The sequence below is a fragment of the Mytilus trossulus genome, chromosome 3 (assembly GCF_036588685.1).
Source record: "Mytilus trossulus isolate FHL-02 chromosome 3, PNRI_Mtr1.1.1.hap1, whole genome shotgun sequence".
NCBI lineage: Eukaryota > Metazoa > Mollusca > Bivalvia > Mytilida > Mytilidae > Mytilus > Mytilus trossulus.
The window spans coordinates 68,580,211-68,607,873 of NC_086375.1; the positions used below are offsets into that span (position 1 = coordinate 68,580,211).

The 27,663-nt window shown below is 32.4% G+C and overlaps 1 protein-coding gene across 2 annotated transcripts; it reads left to right on the forward strand.

The window, feature by feature from the left end:
- Positions 1-7,247: 7,247 nt before the first annotated feature.
- On the forward strand, positions 7,248-27,051 carry LOC134712230 (cell division cycle protein 20 homolog). 2 transcript variants are annotated; one of them, XM_063573575.1, is made up of 12 exons: positions 7,255-7,439; positions 8,425-8,445; positions 12,787-12,924; positions 13,426-13,591; positions 14,222-14,418; positions 15,227-15,358; positions 16,113-16,312; positions 21,250-21,344; positions 21,849-22,074; positions 22,748-22,873; positions 23,356-23,473; positions 26,279-27,051. In XM_063573575.1, the coding sequence occupies exons 3-12, from the start codon at positions 12,789-12,791 to the stop codon at positions 26,467-26,469; spliced, it is 1,587 nt and encodes a 528-aa protein (XP_063429645.1). In that variant the 5' UTR covers positions 7,255-7,439; positions 8,425-8,445; positions 12,787-12,788; the 3' UTR covers positions 26,470-27,051. The 2 variants fall into 2 exon arrangements, with proteins under 2 accessions (XP_063429643.1, XP_063429645.1); XM_063573573.1 differs by lacking the exon at positions 8,425-8,445 and having other exon boundaries at positions 7,248-7,439.
- The last annotated feature ends 612 nt before the right edge of the window (positions 27,052-27,663 follow it).

Sequence of the window (27,663 nt, forward strand, 5' to 3'; positions counted from 1 at the left end):
TGTTATCATAAACTTTTCTTTGGGGACAATTTATTTCCTTGTGTTCAAAATAGCTGAACATTTTAAATACAAATTGTGGAAAATCATTGATGACTTCATCTGAACCAAATACAAGGAAAGTTAAATTGAGGATCTTCTTCTTGAATTATAGATGTCCATAAACAGTGGCGGATCCAGAGGGGGGGTTCCGGGGGTGCGCACCCCCCCTTTATTTTGGCCGATCAATGCATTTGAATCGGGACATATGTTTTGCACCCCCCCTTTACCCTGGGCTAGCACCCCCCCTTTCGAAAATTCCTGCATCCGCCACTGCATAAATGCCATAAATCAGTAGACAGACTCCTTACCTTGCAGAAAATTCATAGGTAGATTATTAAGAATAGAGGTATTCCACCCTCCCCCTCTCATTTGTTTGACTTACAGGGAACAAATATGCATGTTCCACAGCCAGAAGAATAATCAACCATATTTGGTACTTTAGGAATTCATTCCTATGATATATTACTGTTTTTGTATTATTTTTGTCAAGCCTGTGACTTTTGTCGCAGACAGCTCGACTTAGGGATAGTGATCTGGCGGCAGCTACAGCGGTGGCCTTAGCTCACTTTAAAAGCTTTATATTTTAGAAGGTGGAAGACCTGGATGCTTCATACTTTATATATAGATACCTCATGTTACAAAGTTTCCGTCTGTCACATGACAATTGTCCTAGACCTCATTTTTAGCTCACCTGTCCCTTCGCTTATGCCATCACTTGGCGTCCGTCGTCGTCTGTCGTCCGTCGTCCGTCGTCGTCCGTCGTCGTCGTCGTAAATATTTCAAGAATCTTCTCCTCTGAAACTACTGGGCCAAATACTTTCAAACTTTAACTGAATGTTCCTTAGGGTATCTAATTTATAAATTGTATCCGAAGTTTTGATCTATCAACAAACATGGTCGCCATTGCTAAAAATAGAACATAGGGGTCAAATGCAGTTTTTGGCTTATAACTCAAAAACCAAAGCATTTAGAGCAAATCTGACATGGGGTCATATTGTTTATCAGGTGAAGATCTATCTGCCCTGTAATTTTCAGATGAATCAGACAACCCGTTGTTGGGTTGCTGCCCCTGAATTGGTAATTTTAAGGAAATTTTGCTGTTTTTGGTTATTTTCTTGAATATTATTATAGATAGAGATAAACTGTAAACAGGAATAATGTTCAGCAAAGTAAGATTTACAAATAAGTCAACATGACGGAAATGGTCAGTTGACCCCTTTAGGAGTTATTGCCCTTTATAGTCAATTTTTAACCATTTTTTGTAAATCTTAGTTATCTTTTACAAAAATCTTCTCCTCTGAAACTACTGGGCAAAATATTTCCAAACTTTAACTGAATGTTCCTTAGGGTATCTAGTTTGGAAATTGTATCCGAAGTTATGATCTATCAACAAACATGGTCGCCATTGCTAAAAATAGAACATAGGGGTCAAATGCAGTTTTTGGCTTATAACTCAAAAACCAAAGCATTTAGAGCAAATCTGACCCGGGATTATATTGTTTATCAGGTCAAGATCTATCTGTCCTGAAATTTTCAGATGAATCAGACAACCTGTTGTTGGGTTGCTGCCCCTGAATTGATAATTTTAAGGAAATTTTGCTGTTTTTGGTTATTATCTTGAATATTATTATAGATAGAGATAAACTGTAGACAGCAATAATGTTCAGCAAAGTAAGATTTACAAATAAGTCAACATGACGGAAATGGTCAGTTGACCCCTTTATGAGTTATTGCCCTTTATAGTCAATTTTTAACCATTTTTCGTAAATCTTAGAAATCTTTTACAAAATTCTTCTCCTCTGAAACTACTGGGCCAAATACTTCCAAACTTAAACTGAATGTTCCTTAGGGTATCTAGTTTGTAAATTGTATCCGAAGTTATGATCTATCAACAAACATGGTCGCCATTGCTAAAAATAGAACATAGGGGTCAAATGCAGTTTTTGTCTTATAACTCAAAAAACAAAGCATTTAGAGCAAATCTGACATGGGTAATATTGTTTATCAGGTCAAGATCTATCTGCCCTGAAATTTTCAGATGAATCAGACAACCTGTTGTTGGGTTGCTGCCCCTGAATTGATAATTTTAAGGAAATTTTGCTGTTTTTGTTTATTATCTTGAATATAGTTATAGATAGAAATAAACTGTAAACAGCAATAATGTTCAGCAAAGTAAGATCTTCAATTAAGTCAATTTGACCAAAATTGTCAATTGACCCCTTAAGGAGTTATTGCCCTTTAAAGACTTTTTTCACAATTTGTTCATCATGTTGACTTACTTTAAAAAATCTTCTCCTTTGAAACTGCTGTATCAATTTCAGCCAAACTTAGGCTAAATGAGTTTCAGAGTATCTAGTATAAATTTTATATTTTATTTCCTTGTATGTCAAGAAACATAGCTACTATGGCTAAAATAGAACATAGGAGAAAATGATTATTTTTTTTGGCTTTTGAAGAAAATAGGACGATCCAAAAAACATTTAAATAAATTGAAAAGCCAAAATAATCATTGATGAGAGATTTAACCAAAAGAATTAAGGTGAGCGATTAAGGCTCTTGAGAGCCTCTTGTTATTATTCAGTGACTACTTGAAAAAAGAGTTTCGATTTTTTGTAATGTTAATTTCTCTCTTATTATAAGTAATAGGATAACTATGTTTGGTATTTGTGTACATTGCAAGGTCCTCATGGCCGTCAGATAGTTTTTACTTGACCTCAACCTCCGATGATTTCATGGATCAGTGAACAAGGTTAAGTTTTGGAGGTCAAGTCCATATTTCAGATCTATAAGAAATAGGTCTAATATATTTGGTGAATGAAATGATTGTAAGGTGTACATGTCCAACTGACAAGTGTCATACGACCTTGACCTCATTTTCATGGTTCAGTGGTCAAAGATCATGTTTTTTTGTTTGTTTTTTTTTTCTTTATCCCTATACTATATGCTATAGGTCAACTATGTTTGGTGTATGGAAATATTTGATGATGTACATGTCAGTCTGGCATGTTTTATTTGACCGTGACCTCATTTTCACGGTTGATTGGTCACTTTTAAGTTTTTGTGTTTTTCTTAAACTAGAAACAGAAGGTCAACTTTATTTGTTGTGTGGGACCATTGTTAGCAGAATATGTCTGTCTGGTAGGTATCAACTGACCTTGACCACATTTTGATGGTTCATTAGTCAAAGTAAATTTTACATTGTAAGTTTGTTTCTTTGATACTATAAGCAATAGGTCAACTATATTTAGTGTATTAATTAAATGACTGTAAGGTGTACATGTATTTCTCGTTTGGTTTATCTGACCTTGACCTCATTTTTCTTTGATCATGTCAAGTTTGTGTGATAGTTGTAGTAAAGCTTTTATATTTAGGACTATTAGCACAATATCAATGGTTAGCAAAGGAGGTCTCGGAGACATTTCAGTGTGTGCACTCTTGTTATCTGCTCTTTGTATGCACTTCATTATTCTCTATGTTTTAATTTTGTGGTCCATTTTCTCTAATTTTCATATTTTATGTCCATTATTCTCTATTCTGTTAACACTCATCTACACCCTCAAGTTTGGTTGGCATTTGTTGTCCGACATCATTTTATTCTGTTAAATTATTGAAAAATCTCTGAAACCTAAGGGTTAATTGAAATCACGCTTGGTCGCAATTATACTTTTCCAAACAATCAATAGAACAAACATGGCAATCATTTCAAAAAAGATATATACCTGCAGAAACCGAACACATGGTAGTTTTTTTGGTTGAGACTTATCTAATTTTCAGTTTATAGTTCTGTCAGAAGTAGTAACATATAAAATGAATCTTATGACGAATTTCATGTTCCAAACATAGGTGCCTGGGGACGGGAGTCCCCATAGTGACTAGTCCCTTTCCCCTTATTATCATAAATCCTAGATTTTTCAATACCTATCACTTACATGTACATGATGTACCAATAAACCATATTTTGACTCTAAATATGCATGTTTACTAACAACGTGAAACTCGACTATAGAGCACCTATGTTTCCAAACAATCAACAGAACAAACATGACAATCATTTAAAAAAGATATACCTGCAGAAATATAGTTGTGTAAGAATTGTAGCATATAAAATGAATATTATGACAATGAGCTTACGTTTGTCTTGCTTAGAAAATATATAATTGAACAGATTATAGACGTTGAGCTGTGGACAGATGATTTGGAAAAATTTCTTTTTATAAACAGCTTAGTCATGATTTTGTTATACCAAAAAAAATAACGGTGAGGAATTACCAAAATATAGAACAGTATAACCAAAAAAACATTATATGTCTCTGGTATACCAAATCCCAACAAACACCAACAACAACTTATTTGAAGTAAAAACAAAGAAAAAACATAACTACCAATGTAGCCTAACTTGATATGTGCAGAAATAAAATATCACCTATGATAATTTGCATTATATGTTTAGGGTATATATATCCCCTTTCCTTACGTCGTAACTACAATCCCCTTCCCTTTCATGAATGTGACCTACCGAATTAGACTATTTACACGATTTGTAATAACAAGAGCAACACGGCGGGTGCCACATGTGGAGCAGGATCCACTTACCCTTCTGGAGCACCTGAGATCACCCCTAGTTTTTGGTGGTGTTCGTGTTTCTTATTCTTTAGATTTCTATATGTCATGTTTGCTATTGTTTGTCTTTTTTTCATTTTAAACCATTGCGTTGTCACTTTATTTTCGATTCATGAGTTTGACTATCCCTCTGGTATCTTTCGTCTCTCCTTTCACAGAAAATGTGTTATATATGCTTGGTCCACTGTCCATTTCACTGCCTGTTTTTATTCGTGCAGATCATGACAATTCGCATCTTTTGAAGATCCATTGGTGGTCTTCGGTTGATATCTGCTTTTCGGGCGGGTTGTTCTCTCTTGAACATAATCCCCATTCCCATTCTCAATGTTCATCTTTGCTGGCCAAGGGTAACAATCCAACACCATCCTTAAACAATTTTATTAAACAATTTGATAAAAATCGTGTTTTTATGATCCTAGCCAAAAAAAAATGTAATTATAAGTATTGAATGCTTCTTTTTGTAACTTCATAGGGTTGTAAAAGCGTTGACCGTGCGCACATTTTTAGAATGAAGCGCGGTACTCCGGTCAACGCTTTTACACCCCAATGAAGTTTATACAATACGAAGCAGTCAATTCTTAAATAAATACATTGTATGTTTGTTTCATTATGATACGCTATTTTGATTGGCTTATAACAATCTCGCTTCCTTTTGAAATCAACATTCATTACACAATGAAATGTAACATTATATGCTGACACCAGGTCCTACAATAAAGTGCACAGGTGAATTATTAAAGAAAAACTTGATATAGGAATCGCGTTTTCATAATCCTAGCTAAATGATGTTATTATAAGTATTGAATGCTTCTTTTTGTAATAACAAGACTACCAGCAGTTAACTGACATGCCAGCACCAGACCTCAATTAAACTGAAAGATTATTTCTTCATCATATGAATATTAGGCAAAATCCCTCCTCTGATTTCGTTATACTACATATGTGTACATATGTGCGACGAAAGCACGCCTAGAATTCGAGATATAACGGGATGAGAGTAGGAATGTCTTATTCAAGTGACCTTCGGTTGCCAAACAGTCAATTTAGGCTGCCGTTAGCGTCAAATTGGTTGAAATTTTACCGTGATTCGTCAAAATATCCCGTGAATCGTTAAAGGTCCACCAAAAAAATATCATTTATTATTGTTATTTATGGGGGACATAATTTTACAGTTTTCGGATTAGTCAAATCTGTCGACTTTTTTATTGTCTTAAAAAAAGTGTACATTTGTCATGCCGATCAAAATTACCGTTAACGTCATTTCGAAACAAAATACCGTTATGAACCGTGGTTGTGAAGGTCTGTGGACGGATGGTAATGGTCAGTAATGATTTCAGTATTTTGTGACTGTCTTTTACCAGACTCGGCCTGACCAAAAGGAAGTTATATGATCTTGTATAACCTCGCGGTGACCTGACATATAATACAATACTTTCTCACTGATTACTCTTGTATCATATGTTTTTGTTGTCTTTCATGAAATTTTTAGATCATTAAATCTCATCTAACAAGATCTTAGCTCATGACATATTTATTCAAACAAGAGAAAACAACCTATGGACAAGTAATATGAAGAAATGTATCAAAGATCTGGGTTTCTCGTATTTAACATCTTTTAATGTACCTATGAATGCTCAAATAAAACAACGAATTCATGACCAAATATTACAAGAACAGAATTCATATATTACAGAATCATCAAAATTATCTTTTTTTTTTTTACATTTTTGCTTTTCAAATAAACGTGCACAACATGTTGACAAATTGAATGTGTTGAAAAATAGGGCACCTTTGGCAAAACTAAGGCTAAGTGCACACAATCTTGAAATTGAAAGAGGCAGATACATGGCGATGTAAGTTAACAGAGAAGAAAGGTTGTGCAAATTATGTCTTAATTAAAATACAGAAGACGAAAAACATGTGATCTTGCACTGTACAAAATATGAATCACAAAGAAATGTTCTTGTATCAAAATTGTCCAATTCTAAAAATTATGACAAACAATCCAAAACTGAGGATGAATATAAAATCAAACTACTACTTAATAGCAAGTGTAGAAAAACACTTAGATTAATATCATCTTTTATTAATCAATCATTTGAATTAAGGAAAAATGTCCTTATAAATGAGTAATATGAACAATTTAAAGCTACAACATGATATAATATACTTATGTCACTCAGTAGCCTATTCTAAATTAACCTATATATATTGATATATTTATAACTGCACATTTCATTATGCCTGTGTACCTGCCAGTTGTGTCACAGGGGCTTGTTTAGTGGGTCAGACGAGGTTTTACTGAACAAGCCCCTGTGGTTGTGTAGTGTCGGATGATAATCGGTACAATGCCTGAGGTGCAGGGATTTAGATGAGGTATTAGATGAAAGGCGAACCAGTTCATGATTGAAAATACTGTATTTGTCCCAGATATCAAGTTAATTATGCCATAGATCTGGGAACCGTATATATCTCCTGCATAGATGTAATACCCATCTATGATTTTGCCTTACCTAACAATTTTATAATTTCCCGGGGTTATAGTAACAAAAATAATGACCAATCAAAAATGTACTTTTGACATTTCCGGTTAAAATAACACGTGATAAAATTCCCGCAAATTCAAAAACCCAAAACAAAACAGTCGCTGTCAGAGCTACATTGCAAGGATTTTAATAGTATTTCTATTAAAATCCTTGATGGATTTTAGAGAGAAAATATTCAAGAGAACTTTATGACACAGAATACAAGTGAAACTTAATTCTTAATGCAATAAGCAGGTAATTACTTTCCATAGGTGGAGACAAGACACTTTTTTTGCCCTCAACTTTTTTCTAAATTATAATTTTAATATATCAGTGACCGCTGTGGATAATAAACTCATAGCTAGTTGTTGTGAAACTGAAATGGTATTTGGTTAAACCTCGATATTTAATAATGATTTCTCATGAAATCTCATCCCTTAAGTATTATTTCTGTTTGCCCAATTTGTGTAAAGGTATGACAGACCTAGTAAAGCACATTTTAGTCTTGTTTAATTTATTAATCAACGTTTTCGGTAGAGTTTACTGTGTTGACACATTTTCCGCCAAACCGTAGTTCCATGTTTAGTGCAAGAGTTGTCGTTCTTTTCACAACAAAGAAGTTATTTCTGAAATACGGGATTTATTTCCGGGTGTGCTTATTGAAATATTGTTATTATGGAATAAAACTATTTATTGTATATAATTAATGGTCATGCATATTTGTCAGTGTAACGATCGCGTAAACGAGATCCGCGAAATGTAAGTAATTACGGGAAATAGTCCAAGATAATGACATCTTGGTTACAAACGTAAACAACTTGGTAAGTTGAAATTTAACTGTCCCAGAGATCGGATGTTTTTCGTTCTCCTAACCTATTTATTTCACGTTTGGCATTGTGAATTGATTTAAGAAGTAAAGTTAAGCTATTTTAGCATTTATTTACACATCTTCAGATATTAATTGTGTAAAGAGACGGTGAATTCCGTTACACATTTTATTTGACGGTGACGTTTTTGCCGTGAAGCAATTTTAGCCCAACCCTGGCCTAAGTTTGGAATTATTCATTTTATATTATTGAAACGTATATTTATTGCTATTGTTATTTTTGTCTAAACACTGATATTATGCAGGTTCTTTGACTTGGTTTAAATTGTGTGAATTATATATTGACTTTGAAGAATTGAAATTAATATTCTGCATAATAAATTATTTTATTTAGAACTCTTTGTTAATTTGCAGCCTTGTCTACTATTCCGCTCGGTAGGTACATTTTTACAACATAGTTTTAAACTAGCTAATGAATTGATAGTAAATTGCATATTCAAGCTTTATGTTGAATATAATGTTCGTATAATACAGAAAAAAGAGAAAATTAAATTTCAGAAGACAAAAAATAACGGATTTCGGGTAAAAACGGTGGAGGGCATGAAAAATAAATTGTCCTGCACCAAGGTGATTGTGCTGCTTTCTTGTTGAACAGTATTAGTAATGTTCTGTTAACAAATGTAATCAAAAAGGTATGGCTTGATAAGCTGTGGATAGGCCATAAGATCTGCCTTTTAGTTTATACAAGGATTTGTAAGACTACTATACAAATCCTAGGTTTATCTTGTTGGAAACAAGCTCCCTTTATGGTGATAGTGTCAATGTATATATTTATTCCACCTAAAAAAAGTTCTAGTTGAAGCTTTGTTATAAACATTGTCATAATACCAGAGACATACATGACATATATGTATATGAGACAATATCTGAAAAAGTCGATTTTTTGGCAATGAGAAAAAACAAAAATTTTAGACCCGGTATTTTAATAGCACGAATCGAAGAACACACATTGTAGATCTAGGAACTGTTGTCTGTAATTCAAACAATTGTTTAATAAGAAAACAATGGCTATTTTAAAAATGGTAAAAAAAAAATCCAGTTCTTTCCTGTTACCAAAGTGAACCAATTTTAAAAAGTTTCTAATGGGAATAAGGAATAAGTTTAAGACATTATTTGTGGTTTACTAGTATATCCTGCAATAGTTTATCAAATGCCAATTATTGATTTTAGCATTTGCAATACAAAAGGTTTAGAAATATACTTAAATATAGTCAAATATGTCGGTAACATGAAAGAGTCTTGCGTAACAGGACAACGGTAACAGGATAGAGTTGGTAACAGAAAGGATTTTTCTGCTTTATTTTAAAGTTTAAGAAAAATACATCATTATAGATTGGTCACAATTGGAAGATAACAGCAAACAATGTCACTTATCCTTTGAAACTGTATTTGCAAGATGAAAAATCTGCCTAGGTAATGAAAAATTCTAAAATAAATTCCTTGCTGTTACTATCTACTATACTAGAATTGCACAATGTTCTCTGCTGTTATCAAAGGGAAAAACCCTGTTTATTTATTCAATATACTGTGTATTATTTTGAAATTTATTTGATAAGGTGGTGATAACATAAATTAAATGAAATGGTTGGCATATAGTAGATAAACTTTTTGATTCTTTAGTGAAATTGTCATTAGCATCCTTCCTGTTACTGATGATGGTTATGCTGTTACTTTTTATCTGGTAACATGACAGAACGTAACAGAAAGGAATTACGCGATAGTTTTTGTCCTTTTTATCACATTAAATGTAAGTGTATTTCCTGTAACATATAACATTTAAAAAGATGACATAAAAACACACCTAATGTTGTGGTGCACACTTAAAATTATTCTCAGAAAGTGTAAAAAAAGGCTATAACAGGATAGAACACCATAAAGTATTTTCTATAAATTCGTACCTTGGATGGGCTTGAATTTTCAAACCTGGCCGCCTTTCCATCTATTTCTTTGTACTAATGCATTCAGAAAATGATGCTCTTCAAAATACATAATGGGAAAATAACTCTTGGTCTTGTAAACGTTTCCACGGGTAAAAAAGACCTAGTGGTAACAGGAGGGAAATCACCCCTGGGGACAAATTTGTTTTCTCTTAAAATTTGCAAAATTTTATTACATGCTCTAGTTATAATATAAAAAGACAAATTAGGGGCAAGTTTATTATATAATTTATCATATATGTGAGAATCGGACGCCTGTTTAATAAATTTGGATATTATTTGAATGATTTAGTTTTCCAAAAAACACAGGGGACAACATGATTTTAGGGGGGGTTGAACATTTAAATTACAATATTTTATTGGAAGAAATATAAGAATGAGTGTTTAATTGTCAGGGGTTGGTGCATTATATAATTTAGTTTATACTGAAACTTGAAATTTTCAAAAAAGATGGTTGAATAAAAAAATTATTGCTGGTGAAGTTGGGAACATGGAAAATCGACTTTTTCAGATATTGTCTCATATAAGATGTCTCTGATAATACCTATACCTGTTGGAAAAATATTATATGCACTTATAATTATAATATAAATATATACTGTAATATTTATTCCTGTGGAAATAATATTTCTGATATTTTTTCCATTTCAAACTTTTATTATGAAGAAACTTCTATTGCGTGACAATGGGGTAATTTTATTCCTCTATAGAAGTGTTATCAATCTAATACAGTTGTTATCATCATAGTGTGTCTGGAAAGTAATTTATCTTCATTTATCTTATCATTTGTTATCAATATAAAAACCTTTTGAACCAGTCTCATTAAAAATGAGGGGGGAAATGACAAAAAAAAAAGATTAAAAGAATGTAAAACAAACTGAAACTATACAGTCCCAGTGATTTCTGTTTTGAATTCTTTTCAAAAGATATTATATATATATATGCATATAGTTTTTTGTATGTTAAATCCTGTTAATAAAAATGCTAAAACTTTTAAAATTATTTCTTGATTTTATTGCCCTGTTGGATTTACAATCTTCAATTAACATACAATCTAAAATTACTGAAGAAAAACTATTTTAACTTGGTTGAAAATTGACCAAAAAATTTAGTTTGTGCTCATTTATTTTGAATTCACTCATACATTGTAAGCAAATGATACTGCTAAAAAGAAGAACCATTTAAAATGTTTTTTTCCTTTGTAAAATGTAAATTCAGATAAAAAAAAAAGAAATATTTACAGAAACATATTTATTCATAAAGTGTAATTACTTGTAGCAAAACTTCACCACAAAACATAAATTTAAACATGTAATCATGGTAATCATGGAACTTAATCTCTGTTTAGATCTAATTCATTGTACATGTACATGTAGATATGTTATCTGAAGCGCTTTCCTTTAAATACATGTACATTTAACCGACCATCATTAGGAATGCTCAAAATCAAGCATAAACATGTACATGTATAAGTTCAGAACCACACAAAGACCTATATGAACAATAAGAAATCTATGTACCCATGGCACTTTACTTGTTGACTCTAGGATGGTCTCTAGGCTAATGAACTACATTTGTACATGTGCATGTATGTGCCACACTTATGTCCTGTATACAGTGTATACAAGGCAGATTTTACAGTATTGTGTTCTGTCTCCTACTTTCATGTTGCTAACGTGACGGAGACAAAAATAAGTAACGTTAGCGACATTTGGACATGTAACATGAGCAACAACATCTTTAAAAGTTCAAATGTATGCACACAGTGATGTTTAATATATGCCTGAAGTAATAAAATTGTACAGTCTGGTTTAGAATTTCTAAATATACAGAATGTCATTTGCAGGTGTACTTTATATCAAATGAATACACATGAAACCAATTCGTAATAGTAACATTAGCAACATCTACTATCATGACATTACGTTTTGTTGCGAACGTCTTTTTGATGGACGGAATACATTTAAGGTCCTCTTGTAACGATATTACATACAACTAACCTTCTTTGCTACCCCATCATGTGAAGGAACTGACTCCAAATCTAATCCTGCAAAGGGCGATATCGTAACTCCTATACAGGAGAGTTACAGATCTAAATATATGTTGCTCACGTGACACTGATTTGGACGGAAACCTCAAGTAGTAACGTTCGCAAAAAATAAAACAGCCAATGATATTGATTCCTCAAGTCCTTTGACCCCCTTACGTCATCCAAATTTAATATGATTGCTATTTTCAATTATTTATAAAACCCGGGATAAAAATAACTACAATTGCCTGTCTGAGAACCAACAAGAAAATTGCGATCGTGACATACCACAATGGACGGAAAAGACGTGACGTTAGCAACAATATTATTAAATTACCTTTTTTAGCCTTTACCAATAAAAATCTGCCTTAAAGTTATGATTAAAACACAAAAGAAGACTTTTTATTAAAATATAAGTCCATGTGATAAGGCTCAACTTATAAATAATACTTCAAAATTCCACTCCAAATAAGCTGGATGTCAGTAAAGTAGGTCATGATGTCTATTCCATGTCCAATATTTTGAAATTGAAAACCCTCTAATTCTAACAAAAAACACAATCACAGAGTAATTTTTATTTTTATTTACTCAGAAAGACACATTTTATTCAATAACATAATGCATTACTCCATTACACAGTCTGTTTCACAGTTTCAGCAATTGCTTTTTTGATGGATACAAAAAACAATAATTCCTTCTTATTGTAAAATCTGCCACAAGTATTCCATTTCTTGAATTTATTATTTTTAGCAATGGCACAATTCAGCTTTGAAAACATGGTGACAGAACTGACAAAATTAGATGGCCCTATACAGAATGGTCCACTCATGAGGTGGCAGAGAAAGGCAGCAGAATCAGGACTCAAGTTATCTGTACCCCTTGATAAAGGTAAATTATAGTAAGAGTTGTGTCCTCCTGAGGTGTGATGATGTATGAATGTTTTGAAATGGGATAACATTAACTTCATGTAAACTGGTTTTAGTGGGTACTAGACAAATTGGCCTATTTTTAAAGTCCTAGGATTCTCTATTCAGACTACTGAAAAGAAAAGTGATAATGATCAGAAAAAAAAGGTTTTCTTTTTATTAACTAAATATCAGTAAATCAGATAGACTTTAAGGCTCTCAGGATAATTTCCATTAAATTATAAATAATTTCAGAGCATTTAAGAAGTTTTATGTTTGTAGATTTTTATGGTCAAGTAGTGTATAATATTGAGTTACTGATGATCTAGTTTTATTTCTGACCACAAACTTTTCTTAGAATTTCTGTTATTCTGCTGGAGGGACCATTGGTGTCATCCTGACACATATGATTTTAAAGGTCTTTAATTTAATAAGTTCAAAATTGGAAATACATGTAAAATTGTTAAATTATTATTTACTGTAGGTGGACAATCACCAAGACGACCAAAATCAGCACGAACTCCAGGAAAGACTCCAAAAACACCAAGTACAGCAAAAACACCACACAAAACGCCTGGAAAACAGGGAAAAGCTCCATCAAAAACACCAAGCAAAACCCCAGGAAAGACGCAAGCTCCACAAAATGATAGGTTATTTTAAACCATTTTCTAACAAATTGAAAATAGCTCTACAACAAATATTTATTGTTAATTGTTTAGAAATAAGACATTAAAACCTTGAAATCTGGTAGCATCACAGGAAAACATGAAATATATTTGCTTACTTACCAACTCTTACACTTTTCAATGGTTCAATTAATACAAGCTTTTGCTGTCAACTGTTTGTCTAAGATGCTAAAAGGCTGGGGAAATGATTTTCAATATGTAAGTGGATGAACAACTCGTACCAGACAAACTGGTTGAGTCTTTGACAGAATATACAGACTCAAGACACTCAACAGATATTGTAATATTATAATTGATAGATAAAATTAAGCTACAGTTTTGTGTGAGATACTCAAGAATCCTAGCCATTTACTGAAAGTCCAATAAGGATGACAGCTGTCCATTGACATTGTTCAGAATTGTATTTTACCTCTAATATGTCCTTTTTGGTTAATTTGTAATTTATGTTGTATTTGTTGCATTCTTGCCAATGTTCAATCCACATCTATTGTTTTTGACTCAAGGTTCTTTCAAAGACTCGACAGATATTGTGACATTATATTTTAAAGTGATAAATAAAATTCAGCTATAGTTTTGACTTATTGCTTCCAACAGATTTATTCCCAGTAGATCAACAACAGATATAGATCTTGGCCACTTTGCTTTGATGAATGAAAATTCTGAAAATGCAGATCCTGAGCCTAATAATGCTCAATACCAACAGCATCTGAATGAAGCTCTTAACAAGGGACAGAACCCACACAACACTAAGATTTTATCTTTCAAGAACAAAGCTCCAGATGCACCAGAAGGTTTGTAAATGTAAAAAAGAAGATGTGGCATGATTGCCAATGAGACAACTCTTCACAAGAAACCAATTCAAATGACAAGAATTTAACAATTTAAAGTTCTATAGGTCACCGTACGACCTTCAACAATGTGCAAAGCCCATACAGCATAGTCAGCTATAAAAGGCCCTGAAAAGACAATGTAAAACAATTCAAAAGAGAAAACTAACAGCCTAATTTATGTACCAAAAATGAACAAAAACAAATATGTAACACATAAACAAATGACAACCACTGAATTACAGGCTCCTGACTTGGGACAGGCACATACATACAGAATGAATTGAACATGTCAGTGGGACACCAACCTTCACCTTAACCTGGTACAGTTGTGAAACAGTACAATACAAGAAAGAACATTTCTCACCAGATGGCCAAAAATACAAATACTACAAACACAAGTGGATATGGCTGGGCACTTGCACATAACTTGAAATTTTAGATATTAAGCTGGTATTGTTTTTTAGGTCATAACTAACAGAATATTTCAGTTCTGTTCTTGATTACAACCAGTTGTCACAATACTATGTACATGATGTAATAAAAACATTTTTTTTTTTTTTTATCATTCCTAGTAAAAATTTCTCTTTTATTATCTTCCTGAAAACTTGTCCGTAGTATGCCAACAATTTTGGGAAAAGCAATTACTCCAGTTGTATATGTAGGAAGTGGATGAATACATGTTGTATTTCTTGTAATATATTAACATGAAATTTGTTTTATTTGAATATTACTTCTATTAATGATAATTTTTGTTTTACTTATTTTTAAGGATATTGTAACAATCTCAAAGTGTTATACAGTTGTGCTGGTAAATCTACAGCTCCCAAAGGAACTACACAGAGACAAATTCCTCAGCAACCAGAGAGAATCCTTGATGCCCCTGAACTCTTTGATGATTACTGTAAGTACTATTTGAAAGGAGAAAAAAACTACAAAAATACAAAAGAAAAGATTTACATTGAGTATTCTTTACATTTTTAAAACAAACATATTATAGGGGCTTTAGGCTAAGTAAAAATAATGTGTTATTCCAGTTACCTGACATACCCTAGAATTATTTTTTTTCATTTCTGAAAAAATAATTTTCAAACACAGAGTTTTGAGGAGTGTGAATCAAAATAATTAAATTCATAGATTTATGTCTGAATCAGAATTTCCATCAGAAGTATATGTTATGGCTAAAATGCAACAAAATTAACAAAAAACGTAAATGATCGCTTTTATTTGCAACTAAACACTTGTAAAATGGAGGACTTCCGGTAGAACATGTATAACACCATAAACAATTTTGGTAAACACACAATTTTTTCCTGATTTTGACAATCCAAAATAAAAATTTAGAAAAAAAATATTATAAAATTTGCCAACCTACCGACCCAATTTTTAAAAAAAAGTATGTAACTGGAACCACACATATATTTTTATTTGGCCTAAGATTGAAGTTTATTCTCAATAAACTAGTTATCAGTCTTATACTGTAAGCCGAGTGACTTTCCCCTCTAAAAGATAAAAGTGATATGAAATTAAAATCTTTATGAATATTTTGGATATTCTTGTAAATAAGAAAGAATAGAAAGTGAGTTTATCCATCTACCAAATATCCACAGCAATGAATGCACTCTTTTCACATCTTATATTATCTGTGTACATTGTAGATTTGAATCTTTTGGATTGGTCCTGTTGTAACTTATTATCTGTTGCTCTGGGCGGAGGTGTTTATATCTGGAATTCTGCTGATGGATCGATTATACAGTTGATGGAATTACAGACCCCTGATGACTATGTATCTTCTGTAAACTGGGTGAAGGAAGGAGGAAATTTTCTAGGTATTGGAACCAGTAACGGCTCTGTACAGGTGAGGCACTAATATTTTATCCAGTTATTATCTATTAAATAATAATTTCTAAATATTTAGTGATATTTGAATAGTTCTTTAGTCCTAATTTAATTGGTCAAACATTTTTTCATTAATTATATTATGTTATAAAACATACTTCAATTCAATTCTTTATTACTTTAAGCACATTATGCTTATCAGTGCAATAAATATAAATACATTTCTATAACACAACATGACATAATACATCAGAGAAGCAAATAAATATTAAGTATTGACCAATAACAGTTTGGTCCTATAGTACGGTGACAATTAAGGGCAAATTTAAAAATTTAATGCACCGAAATACCTCATGGCTAATTTTGGTCTTATTTTGAAGATAAATATAATACCCTTCTATTAAGGCATGTCGTAGAATGCCAAAGTGGTGCAGTTTTTTGATAATCGCGATTAAAGGTAAAAAGGGGGGATTTTAAAAATTCGAAATATTTGGACATTTCATGCATTTTGGACAATTTCTCGGTAGTCGCTCATGATAACTGAAAAAAAATTTCAATGGAAGCAAGCTCTAGGAGTGTTGCACAAATTCAGCTTCTAATATTTATGACAGATTGACATAGATCAGTGATGTTCACCCCGGCAGCCAACATGGAAGAAAATAATAAAGATTGTCTTTATTTACAAAAATTATCGATAAAAAATATTTATATTTAATATTTAGCTTTGCAATAATAAAGAACAATATATAAAGATATTTTTGGGAAAGTATTGTTAAGATAACATAAAGAATAAAGGAGAAGTTAGTACTGTAAAGTTTGCACCCGGTCCATGATTCAATGAAAAAATGATCAAATTCATTATTCCTATTTTAAATAAAAAATAATGATGAAATTGTAAAAAAAGTCTTGATGCATAAATGTCAGCATGAACACGATAGTATATTAAGTTTTATTGATGACAATAGGTCAACCAGTGCAGGAGTAATATAATTTGAAAATGCATGACGATGTGCATCCCCCTTTTTTATAAAACAACGCAAACAACAAAAAACAAGAGTAGACTTTTGACTTTTATCGTTTTAAAGCACTATATATATCACACAAACACGATTTACAGAAATTTTGATACAAATGAATATATTTGTGTATATTTCAATAACATTTGACATTATTATGCACGTCCGATGATTTGAAGTGGTTACGAAAAACTAACACAAAAAGTACATGTTATACTTCTAAAATATTCGATAAAGTCTCCAGTTGGTTTACAAGCCTACCAGGTGTCCACCTAGTATAATTTGTCTTGTTTGCAATGAAGAAATATGGCAACAATAGAAGACACGGATTGGAGGTGTAAAGTCCAATCTCCATCACGTTCTGCTTTGACATGCAGAAGCATAACATTAACGGCTCATAAAAACATTTCCCAAAATTTAAAAGTTGGAGATGCTTTATAAGAAAACTCTCTGAACTCTGAAATCAACGGGGATAGCTGTTCCCGGAAAAGAATTAAAAATTCAGAGAGATCTAATACCCTTGTATTAATATATAAAAAAGATGTGGTATGATTGCCAATGAGACAACTATCCACAAAAGACCAAAACGACACAAACATTAACAACTTTAGATCACCTTAAGGTCACTAAATGCATCATAACAAGAAAGCATTGTTTGCCAGAACTTGTCGTCTATATTAGCAATTTTTCGTTGGTTTGAACACCATTGAAAAAAAATCTTGAACCATAGTACCATCACAGTTTTATATGCTGATGCGTAAGCTCTAACACCGCGATTAAACTGCTTGCCTTGGAGAATCTGATCTACATTACATCCTGCATATGCATCCGAATCGACCAATAAATCCCGAAGCCCAGCTGATGCCCATATTTTGCCTATTGCTGAAATGTAACACGAAACCCATATTTTGCCTATTGCTGAAATGTAACACGAAACCATGTGAAATCCACCTAATCTAACAACGTGTTGGTGAAAAATCTGAGGCATAGACCACTGTACTTGTTGAGCTATGGCATAAAGCTGTTGGTCGAAGGTTTGTACTGCGTTATTCTGACCTGCAGCCTTTGATATTTCTAGACATGTCACCATTGTTGTATACACTGTCGCCATGTCAGCAGGTTTTGCGTCTATGATTGGAGGATATGCAACGACGAAATGAATGTTTTTCAGTCGGAAATTCTTTTGTGGAAGCCTGTCCAAAAAGGTATTATTTGTTTTTTATCATTCTGAAACCAAGGTAGTTCAACAATGTCGTGTGTAAGTGATCGGAGCAATAACCAAGCCATATCAGACACGTCAGATTTATTGGTTGTACATGATTCGATTTGACCGTATGGCTAGGTACATCTAGGTGAGCCGAATCTTTCTTTAGGCTTAAAGAAAGGCAAACATGACATAAGACTAGAAGTGTTTTCATCCAGAGCGAGGGACCTTTCTTGGTCCCGTTTTATTTTGAAGTTAGCTTATAAAATTGAGAATGGAAATGGGGAATGTGTCAAAGAGACAACAACCCAACCCAATAAAAAAACAACAGTAGAAGGTCACCAACAGGTATCAACGTTGTCAGACTCTTCTTGAATGAATTCTCCACCGGAAATTTTAGGACATATGCCATTGGGGATGTATGTTTCATTTTGGGAACTTATAATTTCATGGTTTGCTGAACTAGTCAGAAATTGTCTAACCTCAGTGTAAGACGCACAAAAGCCATGTGAATGTAAAGTTTCAATAAGATTTTTAGAACCATATTCACGATGCAACTGAAGAGCCAATGATAAACTAAAAGGGGTGAACTGTTTTTTTATGCAGAGATATCAATCACTAGGTTAAAGCAATACATTTCCGTACTGTATCACCTGAGAGTGAATTGAAATCATTCTCCATATGAAAATAGTTATCATCTATTAATCTGGCAAGAAAGTTTATCAAAGAGGTAGGTATGAATTGCCAAGCCGTAGGGATAGAAATTTCCGAAGGAGATGGATAAATTCAGCCGAAATTTTGAAGGATTGTAAACTTCTCAAAATTTTGCCGCATCATGTAGGGTCTGATCTTCTTGATGTATGGAATCATTAACAAAACTGGTTTTCATCTCAGAATTTTTTCCCCCGCTTTTAAACTACTGGCAGCGCGAATAGCCTCAGAAACACTGATAGAGCTACTGAAAATTATATTTGATTTACCCTGTCCTCTGAACAACAATGCGATCACCGTAGTGATTTTGCAGTTTGTGTTGCAGTTTATAAGTTTCTTATTAAAAATACAGATCATCGTGTAGAACTTCCGTCAGGTTCTTGAAAGCAATATCATGCTCCGACTCATTTGAAACATCATCAGAAGGTTCCCTTTTCCAGTTCAACATATCGTTAGCAATGCATGTTGAATGATCATGATACAGTGCCTTGTCCGTGAAGTTCTCCATAGAGAGTAAACTTACCATTTGATAGTCAAACTTGTCTTTTGCTGCATTTAATATATTATCTGCACGTTCAACAGACTCGACTCGCCGTAATTGCTTATCTCGCTTGTAGGACTTGTGTTTACAGAATAATCATTTAGACCAGTCTTATTGTAATACCGTTGAGCATGTTTTAACATAAGTTGGTTCAAACACAGAATGGTTTGCACTTGATGTTGAGCATACTTCTTTCCCTATTTGAAATGTTTCCAAGTTTTTTTACTTGTATAGGCTTTATAACAAGACCTATGATATTTTATTTGTTCTAATTAAATCACTTTCGTTGACTCAAATTCATCATAAAGGCGACGATAAACAATACCCTGTCTGACATCTATTGCGTCTGAAAGAGTAGTCTTCCCTTTTCTGTTGCATTTGACAAATATTTATTAGTAGATATTTGGCAAATAACGCATAATTCCCAATTGCTCTTAAGCCTACTCTTTTTTGGAAATGAGTGAGCAAACTTAACAGGACTCGTGTCTATTATTTTCCTGGTTATTTCGGGGTTGTACCAATGTGGTTTAAAATTAGTTTATTCGACAACATCAACAAGAAATAAAACAACTAAAAAACACGAACACATAAAATCTGTATACTCAGTCAAAAACTAGACTTTGACAATGATACAAACTTGTCTTACTATAGATGAAAATGAAGAAAATACAGTTTTACTTTCTGGGGAAAAACAGCAAATCATAAGTCAGGGGAAAATAGGAAAAGGGAAAGCAACCAGACTTAAAGAGGTGAAAATCAAATAGTAAAACTGCTAAATGATAAGTATTGTAAAACGGCACGAAAAACTTAATTTGCATGCTTTTTCGAAATTTTAGATATTAAAACTTCTTGCATATTGATTATTTTACTGTTTTTTCTGAAAATGTACCACTGAAGATATATATAAGAAATGTTATATACTTTGTCAGACGGTGACATTGTAAAAAAATGACATAAACATTTGATAATCGTCCAATTCACGTAATTCATATGTTCATATGATAAGAAAGTTGGATATCAAATTAAAGCTGATACATTACTCTTTCATCTGATAACAACTTTTATGATGATATCATTATTCGGGAATTAGTAATAACCGTTCCTGTTTTTGAAAATGAAAAAGAAAAAAATCGGAAAGTCACTCTTTTATCACAATTTTACAAAAAAAACTGCACCGCGGGAAAACTCTACGACAGGGCTAAAATGAAAGTATAATGTTAACTCTATCTTCATGTGCATTTTTAGCCGTGAGGTATTTCGGTGCATTAAACTCCTTAACTAAGCGACTTTTCCTGATTTGTCACTCCACTACTATCACTGACTATGATAAAGTGCATTAAACAAGAATTTACACAAATTACGCAAATCTTTTACATTTTCATTTTACTTGATAGTAACATTTCCATTCTTTTGTAAGTGTCTTCCTCATGGTTCTGTAATAAAATAACTGATCAATTAATTTAAATTATTATGTATTATTTTAGTTGTGGGATGTAACCCAGAATAAGATGATTAGAAACATGTCTGGTCACGCTGCTCGTGTTGGATCATTGTCGTGGAATGCTCATGTTTTAAGCAGGTATATATGCAAAAAATGTAACATTTCTGTGCAATATTGCAAGGAATTTGTATAATTGTGAAAACATCATGTGCTTGTGAAATTCTCTAAATATTGCATTCATGCATTCATTTGTCCACTTTGCTGTCCTGTTGAATTGTACTGATTTCATAAGATTTTCTGTAAGTACTAATTTTTATGGATTGAGGATTAAATGGTATCATAGTGTAATAGATACCCTTCTCATAAGAAATATTTTTGTGAGATTTTATATTCTGATGTATAATATTTAGATAAATGTATCACTGCTATTTATTGAAGACTTTGTTTTGATAAAACTATAATAAAAACAGCAAATTAAAAGTAATGATAGATATTGGAAGTGTACATACAACATTGAAAAGATCTAAGGAATTGATAACATGTGTTCTATATTTATTTTGATGAAAAGCATTCCCCAGATAAAAAGAACACATGAAGAATGAAAATTAACTTTGTAATTTAATGAACATCATGACTTTTCAGTGGTTCTAGGAGTGGAGCTATATATCATCATGATGTGAGAGTAGCCAATCATCATGTGTCTACCTTAAATAATCACAGCCAGGAAGTATGTGGTTTAGCCTGGTCCCCTGATGGGAGGTACTTAGCCAGTGGAGGTAATGACAACCTCCTCAACATATGGGATGCTACTTTGAGTGAGGAAGTTTCACCATTACATACATTTTCTCATCATCAAGCAGCAGTAAAGGTATAAATAATATGAGTCAGGTATTACCTTTAAATGGGAAGTCTGCATGATTTTTTTTTTAAAATCAAACATGTTTTTAAAAGAAACTGAAATATCGTAACGTTTCCGATTTTGTTTCTGTTGTTAGGGATTTTACTTGTGACGTTATTTCAAAGAAACCGGACAAAGGAAGTAGATATCTATGTTCTGCTCAAATGTGAGAATTAAAAAAAGCGACAAAAAAGTATGAATGATTTTGAGTTCATTTTTTATGTGATTTAAAAAAAGAAAATCTACCGTACCCTGTAATTGTGGACTTGACCCCATATAACACACATTTTGAAGTATTTAGTAGTTTTAAAAATATGAAATGTTCTTTAATTGATTTTGTGTGCTCTCTTCACATATGTTCACCTTTTTCAAAAGATACAATCAGTTATATTTAAGAAAATCAGATATATATGCACTATTTTTCTGATTTCAAGTTGTAGTTTAAGAGTTAAAGTAGATACAATATATGTGAAATTGATTTACCTAAGTTGTGGCAACATATTTATAATACTTTCTAAAAGAAAATTCAGAAATATAGTGTCATGGTATGAAACAATGTACGTCCCTTAGGGCTTGCAAATTCCATGCAATGCTATTGTCAAGTGTATTAGAATTAAAATCACATTAAAATGTTTAATTTTAGGCCTTAGCCTGGTGTCCTTGGAACCCACAGCTGTTAGCCAGTGGAGGAGGGACAGCAGACAGACATATCAGATTTTGGAGTGTACCTACAGGATCATGTTTGAATGCTGTTGATACTGATTCACAGGTGACCTAACTATACATTACAATGGGTTGTTAAATAATAAACATTTTATGTCAATGTCAGTGAAGGCATTGAATTAAAGTATATCTGTTTCAAAGTCAGGTTATTATTTTTCCTCCTTCCTAGATGTAGAGACATGTTGGAAGTGTTAGAATTTTTCTTAGTTCAACATTATAGCTTGAAAATATTTTGTATTTGTCATCGCATGTATTTGAAGATTTGCATCTGTCCCTATCTATAGTATGAAAATAAAATCTTTTAAAGTTGATGTGCCTAAAAATGCTTTATCTGGATTTACAGTTTGTACATTCATAAGGAATGTTCAACCAAAACATTTGAAGGCCAGTGATACATGTACATACTTGAGGATCTGTGTAAACAAAAGTTAACCATATAATCTGGCTATTCTTTTGGTTGTTGTCCCTGTCACATTCCCTGTTTCCAATCTCAATTTTATTAATCATATCAATTTTCTATTCCTACAGGTTTGTTCTATTCTATGGTCCCAAGAGTACAAGGAACTGATATCAGGTCATGGCTACTCTCAGAATCAGTTGACAATATGGAAATATCCCATTATGAACAGAATAATGGATTTAACAGGTAATTTTTTCAAGCAACATTGTATACTGATCCTTTAAAACATCCTCACATTGAGACTATCGGGTATTCAGAGTTTTGTTTGATTTCAGGTGTCTATTGGTTTAGTTTGTAGAGATATTGACAAAATAATCTGAATAATAAGACTGATAGTTTGGACAGTTGGTTTCTTCTTGATCATTCCATAAGCTAATTTCTGCATTGATTAGAAACAAATAAAAAGGAAAACGTAAAATTGTACTGTTGAGAATTAGTACTGTGAATTAACAGAATAGAAGTCAATTTGAAACAACCACCTACTGAATTTGAATTATGCAAGGACCAACATCTATGGATTTTTGATTTTTTTTTACTCAGTCTCCATAGGTTCATAAAGGCCATACAAATTTCTACCTACCAAAGCTACAGATGTAAAGACACACATAAAACACAGAAATATGTTTCAGATGTTTAGTTTGATAAATAAATCATGTTTATTTGCTCAATATTTGTTATTTTTATTCAATAAGGTTCTTGTCAAGACAAAATTTTAAAAAAATATTGCAGACCTGCCAACTTTTGAAAATCTCCATGGGGGATTTAGCGCGCGACAAGATTTTAAAGGGTTACAATTTTAGTGACTTTTCTGTGAGCATTGTTTCTTACTCCTAAAATAGTCTAAGTTTTCTTCTTTTTTCTTTTGATATACTAATGATGACCTTATAGGCCTTGATTTCTTTTATTTGCATGATTCTTGTACTTTTAAATTATAAAATTGACAAAATAACTAAAGAATAGAAAAAATGATTCAAGTAGAGACCCCCCCCTTTTCCCCCTCCAATGACCTTCTCATCTATGAACCTTGAATCAAAACACCTTAAACTAACTGTCCTAAAGTAAGAAGGATGAAGACAGATTTTGATTTAGTCTTACTCATGGCCTTATCAGTATCAATGAGAAAATGGATAAAAATTTGAGTTATCTTTCTTTGTATTCAGAGGTGCTCTTACCGGCGGAGGCTTATACAGTAACACAGTAGAGGTGTATACAAAATGGCGTCGATTTTAAATCAAGGTTACAATGTACCAAATAAAATAACATGGGCGCAGCCATTTTATGAAGGGAACATGACATAGAGATAAAAATAGATGGCTCTCTGTGATTGGTTGTTATATCTTTTATACATTTTTCTTCTGGAAAGCATTATGAATGAAGTTTCATGCAAGCACAAATTTGTCCTAAAATGTATAGTATGAAATGCCGAAAATAAATTTTTTATGTTGCTCAAAATTAGGGAAAATTTTCTGCGAAATCGTCAGGTATCGTGAAAAACCCCAAAATTCACCAAGAAAAGCCATGGGACCATATATATTTGAGTGCGGTAAAATCACAAATAGATATAGAGCTTCAATTAGACAACAACAGGTTTCCCATAATTAGTTTAATGAAAACGCCTTATTAGGAGATTATTGCTAAAAATAGCATTGCCGGCAACGGGGCCACCATTTAGTTCTTTATATCCTCAACAGACACACGATGTTTGGTTTCACAAATTAAACAGATTTCAAGATAAAAGATGTTTTCTTGAGAGTTCATTACAGTTCTCATCTTTTAATTAATTATGATTTTGCTGTTGAACTACGGAAAATGTTGCAAATTGTACTTGTATTATGAATTGATTAAAATTGAAAGGTTGTTTGACCAAAATTATTTGTGTATACAAATTAATTTTGAGGACTGTTACGACCCATTAGGTAATCTGATTACATACAACCACTAATTATGACACCTGTTGTGACTATTGATTAGCGTCGGGTCATTAACTTGTCATAATATGTCCCCAGGCAAAATGATTGATTTTTTAAAATTGATCAGAAAAACTTCAAAATCGGTAAACAATATTTTTTTCGGGTATATTTGTTGAAAATCAGGATTTTGACTAATTTTACGATCCCGATATCGGGATTTGGGTTGAGTGGAAAAAATCGGGATGATACCGCGAAAATCGGGATAGTTGGCAGGTCTGATATTGATACTATACATGCAGACTAGTATTACTGGAATTAACATGCTTGCTTTGATGAAAAAGGAATGAGGTACATCCAACAAATATTGTAGTAGACTTATCAGAATGGGTCGAGACTCAAAGAATTGTTGAAGTTCAGCTAAGCTTTTGAAGAGCCCCACCTACCCCCAGGTCTAAGTTGTAAAACTTGTGTCTGATCCTTTTGTCATTTTGAACAATAAAATATGTTTAAACTACCTACCCCCACTCTTACATCCACACATATATTGTTCAATTTTTAAAGGCCATGCCAGAATATGCTCCTGAATGGGGTCAGAAAATAAAACATATTTGTGCTAATTACAGAAAAAAAATAGTTTTCATTGAGGGCTGGGAACAAGAGTATTTTCTGGAACAGTCATTAGAAAGCAAAATATAATTCAGTACTATTGATTAATTATTATTCGTTGGATACCAATTTTCGTGGGTAGAGTCTAACCACGAAATTAAATGTTTAACGAATAACAAATTTTCAATAGGCTTGTATGCAGACTTCGGCAAAACCACAAAATTAAATATCCACTAACATGCGAGTTTTCTTTAATCCACGAAAATTGGTACCCAAGAAAATAAATGAATCCACAGTAATTAGAAAAGCCATGTTGTTTTGAATGATTTTATAAAGCAGTAGGTGACAAAAATTTTAACTGTGCAAGTATAAAATTGAAAAAGAAAATGTATGTAGCCAGTTGAAATTTATTGAATACAGAATGGTTTTAATATATAATTTATTAGATAAAAACTTATAACAATGAATATTTCAGGACATACTGCACGTGTGTTGTGTTTGACAATGTCACCTGATGGCACCACTGTAGCCAGTGCAGCAGCAGATGAGACAATCAGATTATGGAAATGTTTTGCAGTCGACAAAGGAAAAAAAGAAACTACCAGCAAACCAGTAAAAGAAACATCAAAATTGGGAAAAATTTCGAACTTTGGTAGCATCCGATGAGTTTTTGCAAATTAAAAGAAAAGTGATTTGCTCAAATTTCAATTACTTAATCCAGATCAAAACTAAAAGCTAGCAGTATTGATAAACAATTTGTGTGTACTCTAAACATTTTAATTTCGAAATGTTTCAGTTATTTCAGTTACCGGTATATAAAATGTGGGAAATCCTGTCTGAAATGCTAAGTTACAATTTTATAAAAATCCAGTGTTCCTTCATATCTAGTGTTAATTTTTTCCTTATGTCAACTCACTGTGATATATTCCATTGTGCTTTCAATGTGTAAATGTATTGTGTGTTAGAAGGTTATGCAAAAGTGATCGTATGAAAATTTATAGTCTAGTTGAACTAGATAAGCAACAATGATACTGTTTTACCTTTTTACCAGGAGTATGTTTGAATGCATGTGTTCTCTTACAACTTTTTGTTTCTTGTTTGAGTGAAATGACGCTGAATATCATCTGTTGTGAATACTCATTTTGATTTATCATACATTATCATACAGTCATGACATGTCTAATAACATTCCATGTGATCTATACTTGTATATATTATCATAAATAAACAGTTTTGTTCATTTGATAATTCTTTATTTCAATATCTCAGTTAAGAGGGTACAGAAAATTAAAGGGAATTAACTCTTTAAAAATCATCTGAATATTTTAATCACATATTTATAGTTGGGAGAAATTAAGTTTCTCAAATGTTCATAATTAATAGATAAAGGAAGATGTGGTGTGAGTGCCAATGAGACAACTCTCCATCCAAATAACAATTTAAAAAGTAAACCATTATAGGTTAAAGTACGGCCTTCAACACGGAGCTTTGGCTCACACCGAACAACAAGCTATAAAGGGCCCCAAAATTACTAGTGTAAAACCATTCAAACGGGAAAACCAACGGTCTAATCTATATAAACAAAACGAGAAACATGTATATATTACATAAACAAACGACAACTACTGTACATCAGATTCCTGTCTTAGGACAGGTGTAGTGTTTGTTAAACTGCTTTATATCCAATGAAATTATTCCTGTAAATTACGTAGTTATAATTTCTTCAACAGTAAATACTTTTTTTAGTTTGATGAAAATTAAATGAGGCATGTCTATTTAGTCATAGTGATGTCCCCTTAGGTATGATCATAACAGGAGAGAATGGTTGATCTTATTGGTTTGAAAACATTGCTTCTTTGA